Consider the following 23,423-nt stretch of genomic DNA (forward strand, 5'->3'; position numbering starts at 1 on the left):
TTAAATACATCAAAGAAAGAAGACCAGTTATATATGTAGTGCGAAGAATTATACGAAGTAGCAATAACGTTAAATAAAACGATAATTATGAAGATAATTATAACGTTGATTATAATAATTGTTATAATGTTTACTAAATTTATTATATATATATATATATATATATATATATATCAAAATCATAAAAAAACATTATATATAAGTTAGTCATATAGTTAATACAAAGAAAAAAAATCAGGACTCAGAACATGTATATGATATTATAGATGCTTTAAATTTTTAAATATTCTTTCGACGAATTAGAAGTTTATTCGTAGAATTGCATGTATGCGAATGTGATATTCAATGTGGTACGTGCTTTTGCAAAAGACAGAGGAATTAAGATTCCATCGGAGGATGGACATTGCACAGCAATGTGATAGAATTAATAGCATTTGAAACAAAACTTGAAAATGTAATTATTAGCTAATGCATTGCATAAAGTTCTAAAATTTATTCTGAAGAAGTTTTGTTTGCTTCAATCTGAACAGATCACTATAGATATATGCAAGATGCAAAAGAAAATAAGAATCGAAAAAAGCAAGATACTATAAAGAAACTAAAAATTCCAGTGCAAAAATATAAATCGTATGAGTTTAGCAATTATTAGATTTTGACAGAAATGTTATTGCTAATTGTGCTCTCGCAATGCACAAAATAAATTGTATCTAAATATATCTGCCAAATGTAAAATATGTAAAGTTATATGTTCACATAAATGTTATTCTAAGCAAAATTGTACATATAATTGTTTAAAGAGTTATAATTGTTAATTTATCCTGTATGGCAATCGTTTACAGTAAAAATAAAAATAAAAATTAATATTTTATATTTTGGGAAAAGTTTGTAATCACGTTTCATTTTAAAGATCAGAAATAAAATTGGAAAAAAGAAATTTTTATATATTCTCCAACAAATAATTCTATCAATTTATAATACTTAAGAGCTAATTCGCAAATCATTGTTTGCTTCATCTTCATTTATTTTTTTTAAATAATTTATTTGTTATTCTGATATAATTCTCCCAGAAAATAAATAGACATACTCGTACAATACTTATTGCTTAAAGTATTTATTGAAGAAGAGCGCGGATAAAAACATACATGTTTGTATTTAATCAGCGGTAATAGAAATCATATTTATTTGACTTTCAAGGATAAATTTTACCGAATAACGAAAACTTATTTTATTGCCAATAGACATTTGGTCGTCGTATCGTTCTGATGGATGACAAAATGATGTTCCGATTGTTATTATTGTAAGTCATATTTTCTATTAACATTATTTCTTTTTATCATATATTATACTCTACTCAGTTGAAATATATGCATCAAATTTACCTACTTACATATATGTAATGAATTACTTATAATACAATGAATTTATCTTGTAAAGATGCCTAATAATATTATACGTGCAAGTTTATGATTTTAAAATATAATATAAAAATAATGATAATAAATTAAAAGATTTCTTCTTTATCACTTTGTTACGAGATGTTTTTGAAACTATTGTGATTATGTGCTTATGATTACACAATCCTAATGATTATCATTGATTGTTGATTTGGTTCCGGTTTCTAGATTATTCTTTTAAAAATAGTATCTATATATAAATAAGCATAATTCCAATTTTTCCAATTCGAATGTTTATTAATAACATGCAAGTTCTCGATCACGATAATGATGATTCTTTTAAAAGACAGAGATGCAATGTTTTCTGTACATTCCTCGTTAAAAATACAGTAATAAATTGGTTTTAGATCATAGATGATTCGTTTTCTTGCAGATATTTCGAAATAATTGTCATAGGGGCGGTGAGAATTAATTTGAATGAACGAGCTCATTGTTATGATAAACCAACTTATAAGGAGGAATATATGAAGTATGAGAAAGTACCACCCTACATAAAGTATGAGAAGTATTTTGAGATAACTGACATGTTCGGTATGTTAATACATATCAATATAAACAAGAACATATAGTATCACTATTTCAGTGATTCAATTATTTTATATATTATTATTATTGCGTACAGCATATGATGAGAATATTTGAATGTTTGCATTTCAAATAGTTTATATTTCCATAATTTATAATATCAAATATATTTTAGTTAATGTATACTTAAATTAATTAATACATTAGTTATGAAAAATTGTTATATATATATATATATATATAACAATTTTGTATATATACAATTTTATATATATATATATAACAATACATATATATATTATTTCTTGAATTTAGATTATTTCTCGGAATTTTCGGATACGCAAGCAATAGATGCACTTATAAATAAGTCCACTGAATATTGCAATTTGTATGAGTACACTTGCGATATTTGGAACAAAGTCAATGATAAGATGCCACATACAAAGGGTTTTAACCAATATAAAATATATTATAACGTAAAAAGTATGTACTTGTCCTTCTAATAAGTGTAGCGATATATATATAATTAAAAGCTATCTTGCACCACACAAAGATCCTCTGAAAAGCATTTAGCATTAAATTACAATGTGAAATATGTGTTAAGACGATAAAAATCTAATAAACGTAACTTTACAAAGATACTCTTTTTTTTTAGAGCTTCTAAACAAAGAAAGCAAATACGATCAATTGTCGGTCATAAAAAAAGTCAAACAACTTTATCAGTCATGTATGGATGAAGGTAGAAACTTATTATTATTATTTTTATTATTTATAATATTTATTCTCATTAATATCTAAATAATTATGCATCATTATTCTTTTTAACTATTATATTCTATTCGACAATTTAAATATCCCTAATTATTAATATTAAACAATTTTAAATCACAAATGTATATATTTCAATTTGATTTAATACATAAAATATTAATAGTAATAAAAACATGTTTGCAATTATTCGATATCATCCATTTTTTTTATTTTGCCGATCGCATTACAGACACTATTGAAGAAAAAGGATTAAAACCTATGCAAGAATTGTTAGATGCAACTGGGGGATGGCCAATTCTAATGTCTGACGAAGAGTGGAATGCGAAAAATTATACATGGCAACGGGTGAACAATGTATATTTTAAATTGTTCTCCTTTTCTATTTTTTTCGACATATCATGTGAATTTAATTCTCTATATTCTGGCATGCTTACGGTATATCTTTCTATTTGCATATATCTGTTTATACATTTTTGTGTGCGTGAGTGTGAGAGTGTGTGCGTTTTTGCATAATACTTATAAGCTTTTAATTACAATGACAAGATTTGTTGTATGCATTATATGTAATCGTGGTAATAAAATAACAAATACCAACATATTTAATACAAATGATTACAGATACGTCCATTTTCTCAAAATTTTCTCGGTAAAGAACTAAAAATTGATATACAACAATCGTCTATCGATATGAAGACACTAATGCAACTAAAGTTGAATGAGACCGGAGAATGGCCAAAATACATGAAGACAATAATGAAGGTGGTACGTGCATTTGCAAAAGACAAAGGAATTAAGATTTCAGAGGAGAAGCTGCGTATGGATGTAATACAATTAATTGAATTCGAAATAAAGCTTGAAAACGTAATTATTTACACCAACGTTAGAGTCTTGATGTCGATAATTTAAAAGAGAAGTTTTAATAAATTCATTTATTTCAACATTTTCATAGATTATTGGCCACAAGAAAAAAATGCATAAAATAATTTATACAGCTGGTGATAAAATGACAATTGCGCAATTACAGGAATATTATGACGTTGATGGTCCTCGATTCAAAGCAAAGGTATTATAATAATGTCACTTTTAAAATAATTAGTATAAGTATAAATACTTAAAATATTCCATTATTGTTATTATATACTTATTGCTTGTCTCAAATTGTAAATACTCGATTCCTATACAATTGATTTAAACATTATTTATAATGAATAAAACATGGCATATAAATGTATTTTCTATAAAAATATATTGATATGTATGAATATGTAATCTTTGTCAATCTTCTAGTTTAAAACAAAATATTAATTTTTCAATATAAATACTTGATAAAATTATGCTTGTAATCGTACGAGTATAATTTCTATTCACCGACATTTACATACGATTCTATAATTTCAGATTAATTGGCGGTATCTAATAAAAATTGCTCTTGACCAACTTTTTATAGATGACATATCTGATTCTGAAACCGTCGTTGTATTTTACAAAGAAATTTTACACGATTTGGGATATCTTCTAAATGTTACTCCGCAGCATGTTATCGGTAACGTATGAAAATATAAAAGTATATTCTTATTGCAAGAATAAAAGTTCATGCTTAACATATTTCTCCACAGTGAATTACTTACAATGGCATGTCGTGCGAATATTTATGAGTAACTTGAATAAAGAAATGAGAAATATTGAATCAGAATATTATTATTCACATGACATACATCCGTCTAAAATTATTAATTATGAGACGGAGCAACGGTGAGTTGTGAAAATTAAAGTTACATGTATGTTCGTATTTTTAATATATAAAAAATTTTAATGAATTCTTTTTAAATTTATAGATGGTTAAAATGTATTGAGGAATTTCAGATGAAAGATGCCTTGTTCTACCTCTATGTAAAATCATATATTTCAGAAAATGACATACAAGCTGTAAACTTTTTATACATAAATCTTTTCAAAAATGTTTATTCAAGATATAAACAAGTAAATTTTTGAAAGAAAAAGTAATTTCATTCATCTCTGTGTTTAAGGTGTCAAACATATTTGAAGATGTAAAAAAAGAGATGATACATTATATGAAACATTCAATGAAACAAAATGAGTTGACGAACCTTATGATGCAGAAAATTTACAATATATCACTGCACATTGTTTATCCTGATTGGCACGATGATCAAATAATAGTTGAAAAGTATGAATGGGTAAGCATCTATCAATCATATAATAGATATATTTAATATTATTAATTTGTTTGTATTAATTCATAGTATAAATAACATCAAGTGCAAAATGCAAATAATCGAATTTCTCCGTTTCTAGTTGAAAATTCATGACTATTATTTGGTAAATGTATTGGCTATCATAAGATATGAAAATATATTAAGATCAAGAAATTTCCGCGAATTTAACTATATAGATGAGAATTTATACAGGTACGTTTTTATTATTCAAAATTAATTAACTTCAATCAAACAGGTATATAAAATATACTTATAGGTGGTCGCTAGATTTTTTATCCAACAAACCCAGTTATAACGAGCCATCTAATGAGATAGGTAAGTCTATAATTGATATATGAGATAATATAGTACATAAAAAATTTATTTATCCTAATTGTAATATTTTCAGAAATACCTGCTATTATGATGCAGTATCCATATTTTTCATTCTATGCATCAGAGTAAGTGTACAAAGTGCAGAACGTTATTAACAATAAGTAAAAGAATTAAAATTTGATCTTATAATTTAAAATTACAATTTGTTTTTCAGGGCCACTAATTATGGTGCAATAGGTTCGATTATTGGACAACTGTTGGTTCGCAGTGCATATTTTTATATTGGTGAGTATAACGATGAAATTCTCAAATCTTTTTCTATCTCGTTCATTGTTTGAAACTTATAGAATCATATTTCGACGATTATGATAATTTAACATTGAAAGCTGAAATCAGACAAGCTTTTGAAAAAGGATCGCGATGTTTCTTTAAACGAGGTCACAATTTTATTCAAAATGTAGTGAACGAAGAGAATCCAGAATATATTAAAGTACGTATAATACTATATCAATTTGATAGTGATTAATTTGCTTGTTAATCCCTTATAGAAATTTATTACTAGAGTAATGCCAATTTATCACTCATTTCGAGTACTTAAATTACTGTATATTAGTATTTTAAGTACTCGAAATAAGTGATGAATTGGCATTACTAGTGATAAATTTCTACAAGGGATGCATGTATTTTACTGTTTATTATATATTTTTTCCAAATGACAATTAAGGAGCGCGAAAATATGTGCAAGATTATGTGCAATATATAATTGTCATAAGTTTTCGGTTTACATTTAACAAGTTCAACAATTTGTATCGGATTTTCATTAAAATTGATTTTCATTAAAATTTCAGTTGTATGAAAATCTTGTTAAGGACGAAATCGTAGCACATTTTATTGGTATGCAAGTTGCTTCTCAGGCATTTATTGCAAAAAAGAGCTTTTCATTGCTAGATTTCTATGAATTACTCGAGGATTATATTTGCTCAAAATCAGAAATAAATTTCACACCGGAACAATTATTCTTTTTAATTAATACATTAGTAAGTATAAGAAGATTGTCTAACAATAAGTATGTATTATATATATTTTATAATACATTACATTTACATATGTGTAAATACAATATGTATATACATATATATGTATATGTATATATGTATATTAAATATGAAAGCTTATTTTCAAAATTTGTATATTATTATAGTAACAGGAAATGTATTTAAAACACATTTGTATAAAAATTATTTTAAATTATTTTATAGCTAATATGCGGAATGAAAAATCCTTACGAAAATTTTATTAATATTACCAGTGTTAGAATGCAAATGACAGATAATCTAGTTAATATATGGACTTTTCCTGCGGCATTTAATAATTGTTCATTTAAGTGTGTTAATAATGTTCGATTGTTCGATGAATTCTAAATCAAAATGCGAAGTGTGGAATAATCTGGCATATGAAGAATTGAAGAATATATTAACTATGGACAAATTAAAAAAGTCAGATGACAAATTATGGACAAATTTAATAAGGTATTAGCATGAATGAAATCCGGATGAATGCTATAATATTTGTCCGTTCGAATGCTTATGTGTAATGCAAAAAACGCGAAATATATAGATATTAGTTATTATTACGCGTAATTTTTGTACTTTATTGTAACTGGACGAGCTCAGCAGTGTGACAATACAAAATAAAATTGCGGAGATAAAAATATCCTTCTAGTGTTAGGTATAATTTCATTTATATATTATGTGATGTATATGACATGATATAATAGGTATGAAGATATAATAGTGATACATGTACATATGCATCTAATATACATATACATATTATATATGTTACCTATTATATCTGTCACATATTTATTTTATGTATTTATTTTAATATATATCTATATATATATACACATATATATGCACATATATGTATATGTATATAAATTAATTAAATATACATATATATATATAATGTGTATTTATATATAATCACTTCTGTTGTCATCTTCAGCTTTTAGTATGCAACGATACATACAACAGTATTTATTCGCATTTTAATTATCATAATAATAATATTGTAAGAGCATTTTGTTAATATTTCACGAAAAGTAAAAAAATAAAGCATTTTGTAAAAAAAATTATATACATTTTATATGTATGTGTCTATACATTCCCTGAATATACTCTATACTGTTATTTTATTACATATATATGTATATACAATATATTATATTATGTATGTATTATATTTATTAGATATCTACATAATAATATATAATACATATATATATATATATAATTAAATATATAATTATTTATATACATTATATTTTTATGTAATCTTGCGTAACTATTTCTTCTGTCATCGTTTATATTTTAGTAAAAACGACGCGTACAATAGTATTCATTCAAATTTAATTATACTTAACAATTGTTTTAGACTTTAGAAAATATAAATTTCTGATCCTATAAATTTGTGATGAGCAATTAAGAAAACATTTACAATAATAAGATTATAATGGCATAATGAATCAAAAAGGTAAGAAAATAATTAAAATAATTAATTTATTAAAATAAACATTTTTTAAGTCAACTTATATACATTTATATAACATATTTATTCCTTTTGTGAATAAACTTTATACTATCACTTTATTACATATATTAGAGTTATTTTTAAGTTATTAGATTTTAATAACAAAAATTGCTACTTATACTCTCATAGCGTACGAAAATTGTATCTAATATTGTAAATCTATCTTTATTGAATATAAAGTATGTCTGTATAAATGTCATTACAACTAAAATTATACATATGTGTGATTGATTATAAAGTTGTAATTATTATATATCATGTATATATGTCTTTTGTGTAAAAATAAGAATTAATATTTTATATTTTGTGATATGTTTATAATATTATTACATTTTACAGATCAGAAATAAATATATTAAAAAAAAATTTGTTATATACTCCCGAACTAACAGAGAGAGAGTTTATACCATTTTATTATATTTCAGTACTACTTCAAAAATTATTGTTTTTTTTTTATTTTTATTCATTACTGTTAATTTGAGATATAATTTTCTCAGAAAATAAACACATAAGATACCTATTTTTTGAAGTATTATTTTTCAGAGGGCGCGAGAGAACAATATATATGTTCACATTTGATCGTTAATCAAAGTCATTTCTATTTAAGTTTCAAGGGTGAACGTTTCCGAATAATAAAAATTTATTTTCGAGTAGGTATATGATCGCTGTATTGTTCTGGCAAATCCTCAAATGAAAAGATGTTCCGTTTGTCGTTACTGTAAGTTAATTTGCTTTTAACATTATTTCTTCCTAACATATCATACATTCTATTAAATATATTACATATATTATATACATTCTATTAAAAGTCAAAGTTTAATTATATGCACTAGGTTTACGTATAATTTTACATGTATAACGAATTATTTATAACATAATTACTTGTACAATGAACTTGCCTTGTAACACAATGTTTAATAAAATTATACGTACGAATTTAGAATTTTATAGTAAGATATAAAAATAACGATAATATAAATTGGAAAAGTTTTTCTTTATCGTTTAGTTATAAAATATTTTGGAAATTATTTTAATTATATATGCTTACGATTGCACAATTCTAATTTAATTCCCATTTTCAGATTAGCTAGGTTTAAAATATCTAACATGTATATAAATGGATTTTATCTCGAATTTTTATCGATAACATGCAAATTCATGATCTGGATAATAATAAACTTTTTTAAAAACAGCGATGCATCGTTTCTTTACGTAGTTTACGTTGTTCGTTAAACATTCATAAATAAATTGATTTTTGTGAATCGGTCATAGATAATTCAATTTTTTACAGACATTTCGGAATATTTGTCATAGGGGTTCTGGGCATTAATGATAATAAACGAGATAATTATTATGACAAAGATGCCAATAAATATTACAACGAGGAATCTTTTGTGTACGAGAACAAATCTTGCGAGGAGTATGAAAAGAAATCTTACGAGAAATATCAGGAGGAATCTTACGAGAAATATGAAACGAAATCTAACGAGGAATGTAAGAAAGAATCTAATGAGGAATGTGAAAAAACATCTAACGACGAGTATGATCTAACTGACAGATTCGCTATATATAATAAATTAATCGCTATATAAATTTTTGAATCGGTCATAGATGATTCAATTTTTTGCAGATCTTCCGTAATAGTTGTTCTAGGAGCTAAAGATAATACACGAAACGATTTCCGTGATATAGATGTGAATAAATATGAGGAATCTTATGTAAAGTATGACAAGGAAGCTTACAAGAAGTATGAGAAGGAATTTGACGAAAAGTATGAGGAAAAATCTAACGAAACATCTAACGAAAAGTTTAAGAAGAAATCTTACAAGATATATAAGGAGAAATCTTATATAAAGAATAAGGAAGAATTTTGCAAGAAATATGAGGAACAATCTAGCGAAGAGTATGAAATAAATAACACATTCGGTATGTTAATGCATAGCAGTATAAAAAAAGAACATAGCATCACTATTTTATATGCTTCAACTATTCTATGTATTATTATTAGTATTATTATTAATATTATCAATAATATTATTGCATATAAAAGATTATGATTAAAATATTTGTATGTTAACATTTCAAATTTATAGATTTATAGATAAAATATACTTGTAATTATATTGTATTTGTCAAAGGATAAAACAACACAGTTTAAAAAATAATCCAACAATAATTGTGATATTTCCGTAATAAACAAACTTGATTTATTTTTTAACATTTTTGTATAGAGATTAATCTTTTATTTAAACTTTTTTTATTGATAATATTATAATATATACAGAATAAAATAATATATAAATAATAAAAAGAAAAATTATAAAATAAAATAAAATGAGAAGCTATAATGTATCCCTCTTTTGATGTTTAAACCACTCTTAATACATTAATTTGTCCGATTTATAAATAAACAATATATACTTTAGTCGATATACCTATACTTAAATTGATATTATTTTATTTCTTCATTTAGATTATTTCTTGCAAATGAATATGATAGATACACTTATAAATAATTTCATCAATCCTTGCGCCGATTTTTACAACTACACCTGCGAACTTTGGGACCAACTCGGTTCTATGGTACCGGCATCAAAAAATTATAACCAGAATAAAATCTATTTTAGCGTAAATAGTATGTACTTGTCCCTCTATTATGTGTGGTGATATATAATTAAAGTCTCTATATTAAAATCTCTCTAAATTAAATCTCTACACAAATGTTTTGAAAAGCATCTAGCATTATATTACAATGTAAAAATTTAAAACGATAAAAATGTACTAATTTTACATACAAATTCTTTTTTTTCAGAACTTCTGAAAGACGAAAGCAAATTTAATCAACTGCCATTCATAAAAATGGCCAAACAACTTTATCAGTCATGTATGGATGAAGGTAGAAACTTATTATTATTATTATTTTTATTATTTATAATATTTATTCTCATTAATATCTAAATAATTATGCATTATTATTCTTTTTAACTATTATATTCTATTCGACAATTTAAATATCCCTAATTATTAATATTAAACAATTTTAAATCACAAATGTATATATTTCAATTTGATTTAATACATAAAATATTAATAGTAATAAAAACATGTTTGCAATTATTCGATATCATCCATTTTTTTATTTTGCCGATCGCATTACAGACACTATTGAAGAAAAAGGATTGAAACCTATGCAAGAATTGTTAGATGCAACTGGGGGATGGCCAATTCTAATGTCTGACGAAGAATGGAATGCGAAACATTATACATGGCAATTAGTGCATAATGCATATTTTAAATTGTACTCCTTTTCCATTCTTTTCGACATATCATATCAAACTGATTATGCAAATTCTGACATATTTATGGTATATCTTTCTATTTAAATATTCCTGCATAAAGAAATATTTTTGTGTGCGTGAATGTGAGAGTGTGTTTTTGCGTAATATTATAATATTATAAGTTTTTCATTACAATGACAAGATTTGTTGTATGCATTATACGTAATGTAATAACAAACATCAACATATTTAATATAAATGATTACAGATACGTCCATTTCCTCAAAATCCTCTCGGTAAAAAATTAAAAATTGATATACAACAATCTTTGTTGTCTTTCGATATAAAGATACTAATGCAACTAATGTTGAATAAGACCGGAGAATGGCCAAAATACATGAAGACAATAATGGAGGTGGTACGTGCATTTGCAAAAGACAAAGGAATTAAAATTTCAGAGGAGAAGCTGCACATGAATGTGATAGAATTAATTGAATTCGAAATAAAACTTGAAAAGGTAAATATTCACATTAATGCTATGTGGGGTTTTTATGTTGGTAATATATTAAAAGAAGCTCTAATAAATCCATCCGTTTTCATAGATTATTAAACATAAGAAAAAAATTCATGAAATAATTCCTACAACTGGTGAAAAAATGACAATTGCGCAATTACAGGAATATTATAATCTTGCTGGTCCTCGTCTCAAAGCGAAGGTATTATTTATAAATAATATCATTTTTACAATAATTATTATAAATACTTCAGATGTGTTATTATTATACTTATTGTATGTACGTTGTCTGTTTCGAATTATAATATATTTAATCTAATAATATTTGTTTAACCTTCATCTACTTGATAAATCAAAAATGATATAAATATAATATTTTGCACAAAAATATATTAGCATATATTAATATGCAATCTTTGTCAATTTCCTAATCTAAAACTAAATATCTCTGTATTAATACATATAGTAAAATGATGTTTATAATCACATTTCTTTTCACTGACGTTTACACACGAATTTATAATTTCAGATTGATTGGCTGCACACAATACAAATAACTTTTGCCAAACTTTTCAAAAGATCTATATCTTCTTCTGAAACTGTTCTTGTATTTCACAAAAAAATTTTACACGATTTGGCATATCTTTTAGATGCCACACCGGAGCATGTAATCGGTAACGCATGTAAATATGAAATAATATTCTGTAAGAATAAAAATTCATGCTTAACTTATTTCTCCACAGTGAATTACTTACAATGGCATGTCGTACGAATATTTATGAGTAACTTGAATAAAGAAATGAGAAGTATTGAATCAGAATATTATTATTCACATGACATATATCCGCTTGAAACTATTTGTTACGAAACGAAACTAAAACGACGGTGAGTTGTAAATATTAAGTTAAATGTATCTTCGGATTTCTTTAGTAGAAAATTTTAATCAATTTCTTTTTATTTTATAGATGGTTACAATGTATTGAAGAATTTCAGATGAAAGATGCTTTGTCCTATCTTTATGTAAAAACATATATTTCAAGAAATAACATGCAGGCTGTAAACATTTTATATATAAATTTCTTTTTTTCAAAAATGCTTGTTCAAGATATCAAAAAGTAAATTTTTGAAAAAAAAATAATTTCATTAATGTTTCTGTTTAAGGTATCACGCATATTTAAAGATGTAAAAGAAGAGATGATAAATTATATGAAATATTTAATAAAGCAAAATAAGTTATTGGCGAATCTTATAATACAGAAAATTTACAATATATCACTGCACATTAATTATCCTGAATGGTATAATAATGAGACACTACTCGCTCAAGTCTATAAAGGGGTAGGCATCTATTAATCATTTATATATAATATAGTATTAATTTGTTTGTATTTAATTGATTGTATAAATAACATTAAATGCAAAATGCAAATAACCGTTTCTAGTTAAAGATTGATGACAATTATTTCATGAATGTATTGGCTATCATAAAGTATAAAAATCTATTAAGATCGAGAAATTTCCGTGAATCTAAATATAGAGACGAGAGTTTATATAGGTTCGTTTTCTCATTCAAAATTAATTAACTTCAATCGAACACGTGCGCAGTTCATGTCTAAAATATTTTACTTATAGATGGACACTTGATTTTTTATCTGACAATCCCAATTATGACGAGCAATCTAATGTGATAAGTGAGTCTACATTTAAGATGATAACATATTACATAAAAAATTTATTTATCTTAATTGTAATATTTTCAGGTATACCTGCTGCTATGATGAATTATCCATATTTTGTATCCAATGCAGCAATGTAAGTGTGCAAAATGCAGAATGTTATTAAGAAAATACAAAACTTATTTTATAATTTAAAATTACAATTTGTCTTTCAGAGCCGCTAATTATGGTGCAATAGGTTCGACTTTTGGACAACTTTTGGTTCGCAGTGCATATTTTTTTATTGGTGAGTTTAACGATGAAATTTTTGCACCTTTTTCTATCTCATTCATTTTATGAAACTTGTAGAATCATATTTCGACGATTATGACAATTTAAGACTGAAAACTGTAATCAGTCAAGCTTTTGAAGAAGGATCGCGATGTCTCATGAAACATTATGACAATTTTATACCGCATTTAACCATAAACGAAAATCCAAAATACATTAAAGTATGTATATCACTGTATGAATTTATAATATTTATGATATTATTTATAATAATAATTTGCTTATTGATGCATGTACTTTATTATTTCTTTTTAAATAATAACTAATTGTAAGAAGCACAAAAATATTCGCAAGATTCTGCGCGGCATATAGTCGCAATTAATTTTCACCAGTTTATATTCAACAAGTTCAATACTTTGCATCGATCAGATTTTCATTAAAATTGATTTCAGTTATACAAAAATCTTGTCCGGGATGAAATTATCGCTCATACTATTGGTATACAAGTTGCTTTCGCGGCATTTGAAAAAAGAAAGACAATTTCATTACCGCAATTAGATATTAACTATCAGAGTTACAAGACCACATTTGAAGATATTAGCGCCCAACCAGAATTAGAAACAATGAATTTCACTCAGGAACAATTGTTCTTTATATATAATACATTAGTAAGTATATAAGAAAAGTGTCTAAATATATATATATTTATATATATAATTATATAATTATATATATTAAATATGAAAGCTCATTTTCAAATGAAATTTGTATATTATTATAGTAACAAATGTATTTAGAATTCTTTAATAATTTGTGTAAAAATTATTTTAAATTATTTTACAGTTAATATGCAATACGAAAAATCCTTACGAAAATTTTATTAATATTACCAGTATTAGAGCGCAAATAATCGATAATCTGGTTAATATATGGACTTTTCCTGCGGCATTTAATTGTCCATTTTATTGTATTAATGCCCGATGAATCCTAAATCATAAAATGGAAAGTCTAAAATAATCCGTCAAATAAAGCATAATTTAACTATGAACAAAAGTTAGAAGAATTAGATGACAAATTATTGACTTTGATGAAGCTTCATCAATGGAACCTAAATGATTGCTGTAACAATATTTGTCCAAGTTTCGAGTGTTTATGTAATGCGGAAAAAAACGGGAAATTATATAGACATTAGTTGGTATTGCGTATAATTCTTTTACTTCATTATTAGCGGCTCATCAGTCTCAAAATACAGAATATAAACATAAAGCTAAAATATCTCTCTTACATCATTGTGTTATATAATTTTATTATAAATATTATATAATATATATATTATAAATATCAATATATATATATATATATATTATAAATAACATATATATATTATAAATATTATATAATATTTATAATTATATATGTACATGTATATATGCACACACATACACATACAATATGTATATATAACATATACATATGTACATATATATTAATAATATATATATATATATATATATATATATATATTATTATATAATTTATATACGTTGTATTTTATATGACTATAATTATTTCTTCTGTCGTCGTCTGTTTATCTTTCAGTGTGTGATCAAACTCCTGTTGCATTGTGAGTCATATAATTTTAAAGATTCTATTTCATTCTTTTAAAGCGTGTCATGTTATCATATTATATTATTAAATGACAAACTATGTTTAATTACATACATAAAATGCATATGTATTGTACGGTATATAACATAAAATGTATAAATTATAAATAACAAACTTATACAGTTATATATAATTTATACTTTTAAGTATTATGTAGAGTCATTAGCAAAATTATTAGTATGATTAATAATATTGCATATATAAATTCATGATTATGGTACAATAAAAAATAAACAATGAAATAACAATGAAAACGAGTTGTTGTTCTGTCGTGAAAAATTTCTAAAACTTTTATAAGATTACATTTTCCTATCTGCGTAGAATTGCATGAGAATGAGAATGACAATTGTTATGTTCCGGAAAGTTCTCGACCTTTTTTTTTAAAACATCTGATATTTCACATAGCGTGATCTGACATGATGTAATCTGGCATGACGTGCCAGATGGACGTGATTGTAAATAAAATTTATCATAGGGACAATGCACACGCAAGCTGATGATATATTTTTAAAAGACAGCGCGGTGCATCTTTTTCTTTACGGTATCGTCAGATCGATATTCTTAAATAAATCATTTGCATTTTACAGATATTTCAGTATAATATTATGTCGTACAAGATCTCGTATTTGGTTTCTCCGATAATTTACCTGATTATGTGACAAATATTAAATTACGAGGATATGTCATGATACAGAGAAGTGCATTTCATATATGCATATGTATATGCGCTGCAGCCAAGTATCGCGAAATTAATATATTTTAATAAATGTAATATAACAGCATCAGTTATGTATAACAGCGTCGAAAATTTTGGAGGCGATTTTATATATTAATATCAATGTATTAATATAAGATATGTATATCAGATTCAAATCAGATTGTTCTTTCTTGAAAAAAGTATGATATAATAATATAAGTAATAAATCAATTATAAAAATAATATAAATCGCTACGAAATTATTGATATTTAAAAATCGCGATTTATTTATTACAGACAAATTAATTTTTCAGTTTTCGAAAAAATAATATCTCTCGTATATCTTGATTGCCTTTTGTTAATTAACGTTATACTAGTTTTCAAAGAGAAAGCAATCGATTAAAAAGTAAAATGTACGAACCTATCATTGCAAGAATTTCTACGAGTACTTTTGCGATAATTGGGAAGAAATTGATTTTATGTCGTCGAACAAACTATATATAATTGTGAAAATTTGAGGTACTGAAAATAACAAAAGATCCCTTTTAATGTTATAGAAAATTGTACACATAAAAAAATTGCGTGTTTTTATAAAAAGAAATATTTATGTAGATCTCTTTGAAAATTGTGCAAAATGAATAAAGCCACTGCGTTGGAAATCTGAATGTTCCTGTATTTGTCAAATTCCTCTCCTATGCGGATTATGGAATATGACGAGGATGATGGAAACGTAAATGGTGTAAATATACGGAAGAGAGCCGTTTGTTTCAATTTAATTATCATGTGGATAACAACGGAAGGTAATTTCATAGACATCATCTGTATAATTCTATAATTTATTCGACCGATATTCTCTGCGCAACCTCCATTTCGGAGAGAGAAATGTTTATATGAATGTATGAGTGTGTGCAAAGGGAGATATTATTTCGAATGGGTTAAGGTTGTCTCCAGGGCCATCCTTTGAGTGATATATGCCGTGGCTCTGTAAAAGGTATGCAGAACGAAAGATGTTCGAAAAGAAAGAAACGATCGACGATGAAATAGTGTACGAGAGAACTCGCGAATAATTTATAGGTCTTATTTTTGAAAGAGGTTCTCGTCGATTTATTCACTGAAATTTTTATAACTTGTGCAGTAGTGTAAAATACGAATTTTACTGAATTATTTACCGCCAAAACTTCTTCGCGTTCTTCTTTCAATTTCGATGCATTATTTTAGTATCTCTTTCACTGTCTTTCGTTTTTCTTCAAGATCTCAATATTATTTTATATCATTATTATGTATTATTTTTTAAAATATGTTTAAGATATTTTCTCCGTTTTGTTTTCGAAATAATATGAAGAACATGACGAGTTCGAGAATGATACGTATCTATAAGATGGATCAAGGCTATATCAACAATATGGTTAGTTGCTGCACAAAAAGTGCCACGAGTCAATGGCGAAAGTCAAGATCACATCTTCTCTTTTCTGACGAACGAAGAAAGCAATGACGAGGATACGCGCAAGTACAAGCTTCTTCAAGGTCTCGAGAAAGGTCTCCCGGAGGTCTCGATGATCGAACTGTGATAACAGTCTCTCGTTTGAATAACAGAATAACATTTCCACTAATTGTTCCAATATTTTTGTTCCGCGAAGTAGCGTTCATTCAATCTCGCGACACACTTCGACCCTACAATTTGTCCTCGCTAATTTCCTTATTCATCTTCCGCGTTAATCGTAAACACATTTGCAATCGTATTGGGTATCTTTTACAGCACGTACTTTGTGTCTCTCGATTAAATTTCGCTCCAAGTGTGCTCCGTCTTGCATTTCTTTCCTCTCATTTCCCGCAGAGAGATCTAGGTCGCATCGTCGAGTATTCACGAGGAGTAGCATTTTGCTACCTCTAAACGAAAGAATTCCAATTACTCCCATTCCGTCGCCGCATCTATTTGGCTTGAACAACCTGTTCTATTGCGAAATGGAACAAAGAGTAGAAAGAGGACCCGATAATCAGACTTATATCCATTCATCTGCACTAAAAAGCCGGATTGAGATAATAGGATTACAGAAGGAATCTTAGAGAATATTGGCTTTGTCGTTTGACATTCGCGACATTTATTCTATAATAGAATATATATATATATATATATATATATAAAAAGAAAAATGCTACAATGCTTTAATCAGAGTAAAAATACTTGCAAATGAAGTGTAATTTAAATATTTCTAAAATTGTTAATTTTTTAAACTTGTATTTCTCTCTTTCTCTTTCTCCATAAACAAGTTGAGTAATCTTATTTTTTGTAGTAACTTATATTTAAATAATATTTTTCGGAAAAGACAAAACTAGTATATTTTTCAGTAAAAAAAGTTTTTTTTAGAAGAAAACAATATAAATATTTTCTGCAAAGGAAATATGTTTTGGCGATAGGATAGAGCCTTCGAAATAACAGAGAAAAAGTTATTACACGGTTCTACAAAATATTTCTCGAAATATAAAATATTTTTTGTTAAAATTTTATCAAAATATGTGATTCGCGATGCGTTACAATAAACTCTGCTGAGTTTAAAGTTCAACCTTTGATCTTACGCAAATAGTTTTTTTTTCTTACTTAATAACCGTGATTTTCCCGCGCTACTGATATTACATCATTCATTTTATCTTCGTGTTAAATAAAATGACACATCTTACTTGGAATGATTACAACAGACTTGAAAAAACACCTTTGTTATTAAAACAGTCTCGATTTGGAGTGGATAATTACGCTATAAAAATCTAAGATTGAATTTAAATCGATAAATAATGTGCAATAAACATGGTTAAAAAGTCGTGAATCCCCGAATAATTAAACGCAAATGCACAGTGATGTGTGAGCGAAATTCTGAACAATGTAATTTCGCGCAGTGAGTAATTTCAGACGTAATTTTTTTCTCTTCACAATTACCGATTTCCTGCGGCCTTAACGTTCGTGCGCAGAGTATAGCCTGATGGAATCTCGTTACAACTAAATTTCCTCGGGATCGTTCGGTTCATGGTTAGCGAACAAGATGTTACGAGCTAAATTTTTCTTCGAGCGATTTCTGTGAAAACAATTTAACGTTCTGGCAGACTGAATTAATTAATGTTGCATAACACACTCGTTTAAAGAAAAAATAGAGGTAATATACATCCGTAAAAAAGGATCGGTATATTAATATTATATAATATTGTGCAAAGTCGCTCTATATAAATTTCTCATCAAGATACTTTTTAACATCTGTAAAAAAAACCTCTTGAAATTTAGAGTTAAAACATACATCTTGTTCTATTCAGATATGATTAATGATTATGTTCGATGATTTGATTTCACTCATCACGTAGATGTAATTATTTTGTCTTACAAAGTTGTTTCTCAAAAAATTAGCATTATCTTATTATGTAATAATTATCATAAAGAGATATCACCGAGAGATTTTTGTATCAATATATGCTTGTTAAATTAGAATAATACACTTGCATATGCTTTTAAATATTACAATGCATTCTTTGTACATTACATACTTCCTAGTAGTATTTTCAATTGTGTGAATTGTTCGATGTATTTTTCCTTCCAGGTTTTACCCACAATTCCACACGTCAGATAATGAATTCCTACATTGGACGAAATCGCTTAGCGTGCCGAGCAATTAAACGAGCGGGCCTCACGTAATTATCGCGTCAAGCCTGGTTTATTAAGGCCCGACAGAGAAGACAGATTATCTCTTCTACTACTTCTACTAAAAATTCTTTTCTTTCTCATTCCTGGCCTATTTTCAGCGCGTGACCTTCGTTTTTTGCTACGGATTTGCAACTGCGATATCACGCGATATGTCGAATAGAGACATCTCTTTGACAGCTAAACACGATCGTTAACAAAGATTTAACTTCCCGTTCGCGTTCTACGCATTTTCAGCATTAAATGTAGATATCCGATCCTGCGTTTCATTTATCTGACATAACGATTGCATCACATTATCAATTAACTATGTGTGCATAAAATCGATATTATCGCACAAGTATTTTTATTGCAATTTTAAATTATAAACTATAGTTAATTTTTTTTATCAAAATAAATTGCAATAAAAATCTCGGATAGCATCTTGCACACCAATAGTCCTTGAATCAATATGGGATATATCATTCAGACAGCTGAGTACTTAATGTCAAAAATTGCAATAAGAGAAGAAGAGAATTTTGCAAACATTATGCGTGATTTTATGCGCGAAAAGCGTCGAGCATCTTAGAAAACGATGGTCCAGGCGTCTCTCTTTCGCAAATGATCTGCCGTACGATCGTCGAAATGTCATAAGCCACGTTCTAATCGCCCACGGGTAATTGCAAGACGCGATTGCTGCAGCGCAGGGTGCAACAATCGGAAGTTTTTGTCAATCAGTCCCCGATCCGATAGCCGCATGCGGCGAAGGAAATTGCGAGATGATTGTCTAGCCGCAAGAAAGCAGTCGGAGAAACGAGAGAGAGAAAGAGAGACGCGTGCTGTCTCTCTTCGCATGATCGGCGGAAAGATGCGCAACCCGTCTTTAGATCCGGTGCTGCGATTAACAATGAGGACGGATTTTCTCACGAGGCCCTGACATATTCCCGTCCGACGCGATATGCAGCCTTGTTCTCTCGCGTATTTTATACGGGATGGCCCGAGAAAGATTGCGCGTGTCGCACTTGGTCGTGGATGATGCACCATATCGTTGCATTCAATATAAATCTTTGCATTGTGATACTACACTCAACACAAATTTATTTCATTCCAATAAGTATACTTATAAATATATTAATAAATATATTTATAAATATATATATATATATAATATTTATTATATATGTATATATTTATATTAATATGCTAAAAAATATATTTATTTCAATACTGCCAAATAAATCATTTATTTGAAACTAATATTTATTTGATATGAAAAATATTTAATTTGATAGAAGAAAATCCTTTTCAAAACAAATAAATATGTATTTGTTTCAAATAAATGATTCATTTGGCAGTATTGAACTAAATATGTATTGGACTGCACATGATTTATACCCGCATTTTTTGTAATAGTTACAAATTTATAAAAGAAATACGCGGCATCGAATAAGAGAAAATAAAAGGATGGATCGCTGAAATATAATCTCAACTTTAATTATGTGTAATTCTTATTAATCGATAGACTAAATACATTATAATTTATAATACACTTTTAATATCGCGCAAACAGTAGAAATTGAATCTATCCAGCCACTCATTGTAATGATTTCTCTAGAGATACAAAGCTTGTCGTGGAATTTTCCATATTAAAAAATAATAAAAGTATAAATGTAAAATGCGAAGCATGAGGGAAGAATAGACGATGGCATGTTTAATAAATTACACAGTGATTAAGCGAGCAACCCTCGCATTTAAACGTTTACATGCGATTTATCGAGATATCGAGATACCGCAACACGATCATGTTTTACGAGAGTAGGAAATACTAACTCTCCTTGCTAGGATGTGATTAAGTCTCTCTAAAGATGTAATATTCCTTTTTCTCACATATACACACACATCGAGACGAATCTTATTGTTAGTTTATACTATCGTGTTTGCCATACATATTTATGTGCAAATGCCTTTGAAACTTTTTTTCGATGTCAATGTCATCATCGTATTAATTTCATCGCGATTCTACTTTCTGCTACTTTTAAAATTTTCTCAAGCTTTATTTTATAGTAACTTCAAAATATTTAATAAAAATTTCCGACGAAAAATATATAATATCAAGAATGAATAACATCAAAACATATTCATTAATCTAATCTTGTGTTGAATAAAGTTTTAATAGTTTATATGTATAATGACGTAGTGTGACATGTGATATGTCCGATAATACAAATTAGTTAAAGGCTAATCAAGGAATATGTGTTTTATCGCGTCGAGACACTTTGGAGTCCTACGTGATACACACTTGGAAATTTCGTGCTCTGTATTTTTCCTACACAGTACTTTTCTACTTTATACTTTTTGACAGATATAAAAAAAGCTGAATTTTTTATGAAATTTTACATTAATAAGAATAGTAAGGCTTATAATCACATTGACTTTTCTAATTAGAATTTCTTATGTATATTTAATTAATAAATATCTTACTTTTTATTTTAAAACACCCACGCTATATTAATTAATATATATACTATTAATATCACGGATATTATCACACAATTACACATTCTCACACTCAAAATTTACATAAACATTCTATAAATATTTTTTCAATTTCTTTGGCTTAATATCCTCGAGCTCTCTAATTACAGATATTGTTTTCACACATATAATTATTTTAATTACTTCATTATAATTCGTATCGAGATATTTCTGTAAAAAAAGGAAAAAAAAAACATGTACGAGCTGATTGTCACACAATTGGAGGAGGTCAGGGCAGCCGTTTGTCTCCAATCCCGAGAAAGAAACGTTGGGTTCCCCTGCGTTTTCTGTTACACCGGGTGACCTACTGTTCCTTTCTCGGAGACGAGAAGAAACGCGCCGCGATTACGGATGCATTATTTATCTATCTCCTCTCTTATCCATCACCGCGAGACTGTTCGCGATATATATATATCCTTCTTATTCGTCCATCCTGAGATATCATTTCGAAGGATTATACTTTTCGCTCTGCCATCGATCACGCGATTTTTCCCTTTTGCTACGGCAGAGGGAGCATGCGTCTATCGATCAAACCGCGGAGTGATTGATCGAGGTACGTTGGATATATTGCACGATCGTACAAAAATTTGTCGAAAGCAAGATCGGGAGAATTAAGAATAACATCGTCGCTCCTACGGATGCTGTTATGGATAATAGAGAAAGGGAAAAGTCGGAAGTGTATTATTCTTTCTTTTCATTCAACATGGAGAAAGAAAGAGAGAGAGAGAGAGAGTAGCTGAGTGTAGCAATTACGAATATGATTGCTTCTCAGTCACTTTCAGATCCTCCGAGTTCCATCATTGTAAGTCGATAACTCATCGGTTTCGATTTTTTTATTTCTCTCATTTTTGGACCTCATACATTTGGTAGCCTATCTCGAGTTTGATAATAACATTTGTACGTTGATTATTTCATTCTTCTCTTTCCTTTAACCTCTTACGTTTTAAAATTCCTAGTACAGATAATATATCGCTTATAGAACTTGTCTATCTTTTTCGTTTAATTATAAATCTGGTCCTCGCGGTTTCGGAAAGGTATTTCTCTTTTCCTCCGATAATATACCTAGTCGGGTGACAGTGAACCAGTTTGCTTCTGGTTTTTTAACGCGACAAATGGATCATGACATTAAAGATCGCGATCTGTCATCATTGATTGTCGAAGGCGATAAATAATTCGCAGCTTGCTCCAATTAGCATTATCGGATAAGGAATAATTTCTCGCGAGCATATA

The 23,423-nt window shown here is 27.4% G+C and overlaps 3 protein-coding genes across 5 annotated transcripts in view; 2 read left to right on the top strand and 1 right to left on the bottom strand.

Moving 5' to 3' along the window:
* The window catches only part of beta'COP (coatomer subunit beta'), an 81,563-nt gene that overhangs the window by 12,624 nt on the left and 45,516 nt on the right, over positions 1-23,423 (bottom strand). The gene's annotated exons all lie outside the window — the stretch shown is intronic.
* LOC146719665 (membrane metallo-endopeptidase-like 1) lies at positions 970-7,155 on the top strand. Its single transcript, XM_085489666.1, has 18 exons — positions 970-1,297; positions 1,828-1,985; positions 2,295-2,462; positions 2,635-2,718; positions 2,980-3,185; positions 3,369-3,611; positions 3,700-3,813; positions 4,149-4,293; positions 4,367-4,502; positions 4,586-4,676; positions 4,778-4,948; positions 5,067-5,179; positions 5,244-5,302; positions 5,376-5,427; positions 5,517-5,587; positions 5,650-5,792; positions 6,151-6,339; positions 6,562-7,155. The coding sequence occupies exons 1-18, from the start codon at positions 1,263-1,265 to the stop codon at positions 6,721-6,723; spliced, it is 2,340 nt and encodes a 779-aa protein (XP_085345792.1). The 5' UTR covers positions 970-1,262; the 3' UTR covers positions 6,724-7,155.
* LOC114946624 (membrane metallo-endopeptidase-like 1) lies at positions 8,517-14,921 on the top strand. Its single transcript, XM_029323224.2, has 19 exons — positions 8,517-8,615; positions 9,189-9,437; positions 9,528-9,823; positions 10,371-10,532; positions 10,710-10,793; positions 11,057-11,262; positions 11,444-11,692; positions 11,778-11,891; positions 12,219-12,363; positions 12,433-12,574; positions 12,655-12,745; positions 12,851-13,027; positions 13,132-13,244; positions 13,322-13,380; positions 13,450-13,501; positions 13,581-13,651; positions 13,714-13,856; positions 14,088-14,303; positions 14,479-14,921. Exons 1-19 carry the CDS (start codon positions 8,596-8,598, stop codon positions 14,617-14,619), a joined length of 2,730 nt encoding a protein of 909 aa, XP_029179057.2. The 5' UTR covers positions 8,517-8,595; the 3' UTR covers positions 14,620-14,921.

This window comes from Nylanderia fulva, unplaced genomic scaffold (assembly GCF_048542155.1).
Source record: "Nylanderia fulva isolate GAGA-0341 unplaced genomic scaffold, ASM4854215v1 Scaffold9, whole genome shotgun sequence".
Classification (NCBI taxonomy): Eukaryota; Metazoa; Arthropoda; class Insecta; order Hymenoptera; family Formicidae; genus Nylanderia; species Nylanderia fulva.

Excerpts from the sequence above, each read along its gene's own strand:
- LOC114946624 (XM_029323224.2), top strand. The coding sequence starts at position 8,596 with ATGTTCCGTTTGTCGTTACT. Across the intron at positions 12,364-12,432 it reads CACACCGGAGCATGTAATCG|TGAATTACTTACAATGGCAT; the intron begins GTAACGCATGTA and ends ATTTCTCCACAG. Across the intron at positions 13,381-13,449 it reads CGAGCAATCTAATGTGATAA|GTATACCTGCTGCTATGATG; the intron begins GTGAGTCTACAT and ends TAATATTTTCAG.
- LOC146719665 (XM_085489666.1), top strand. The coding sequence starts at position 1,263 with ATGGATGACAAAATGATGTTCCGATTGTTATTATT. Across the intron at positions 1,986-2,294 it reads TGAGATAACTGACATGTTCG|ATTATTTCTCGGAATTTTCG; the intron begins GTATGTTAATAC and ends TCTTGAATTTAG. Across the intron at positions 4,677-4,777 it reads CAGAAAATGACATACAAGCT|GTGTCAAACATATTTGAAGA; the intron begins GTAAACTTTTTA and ends TCTGTGTTTAAG.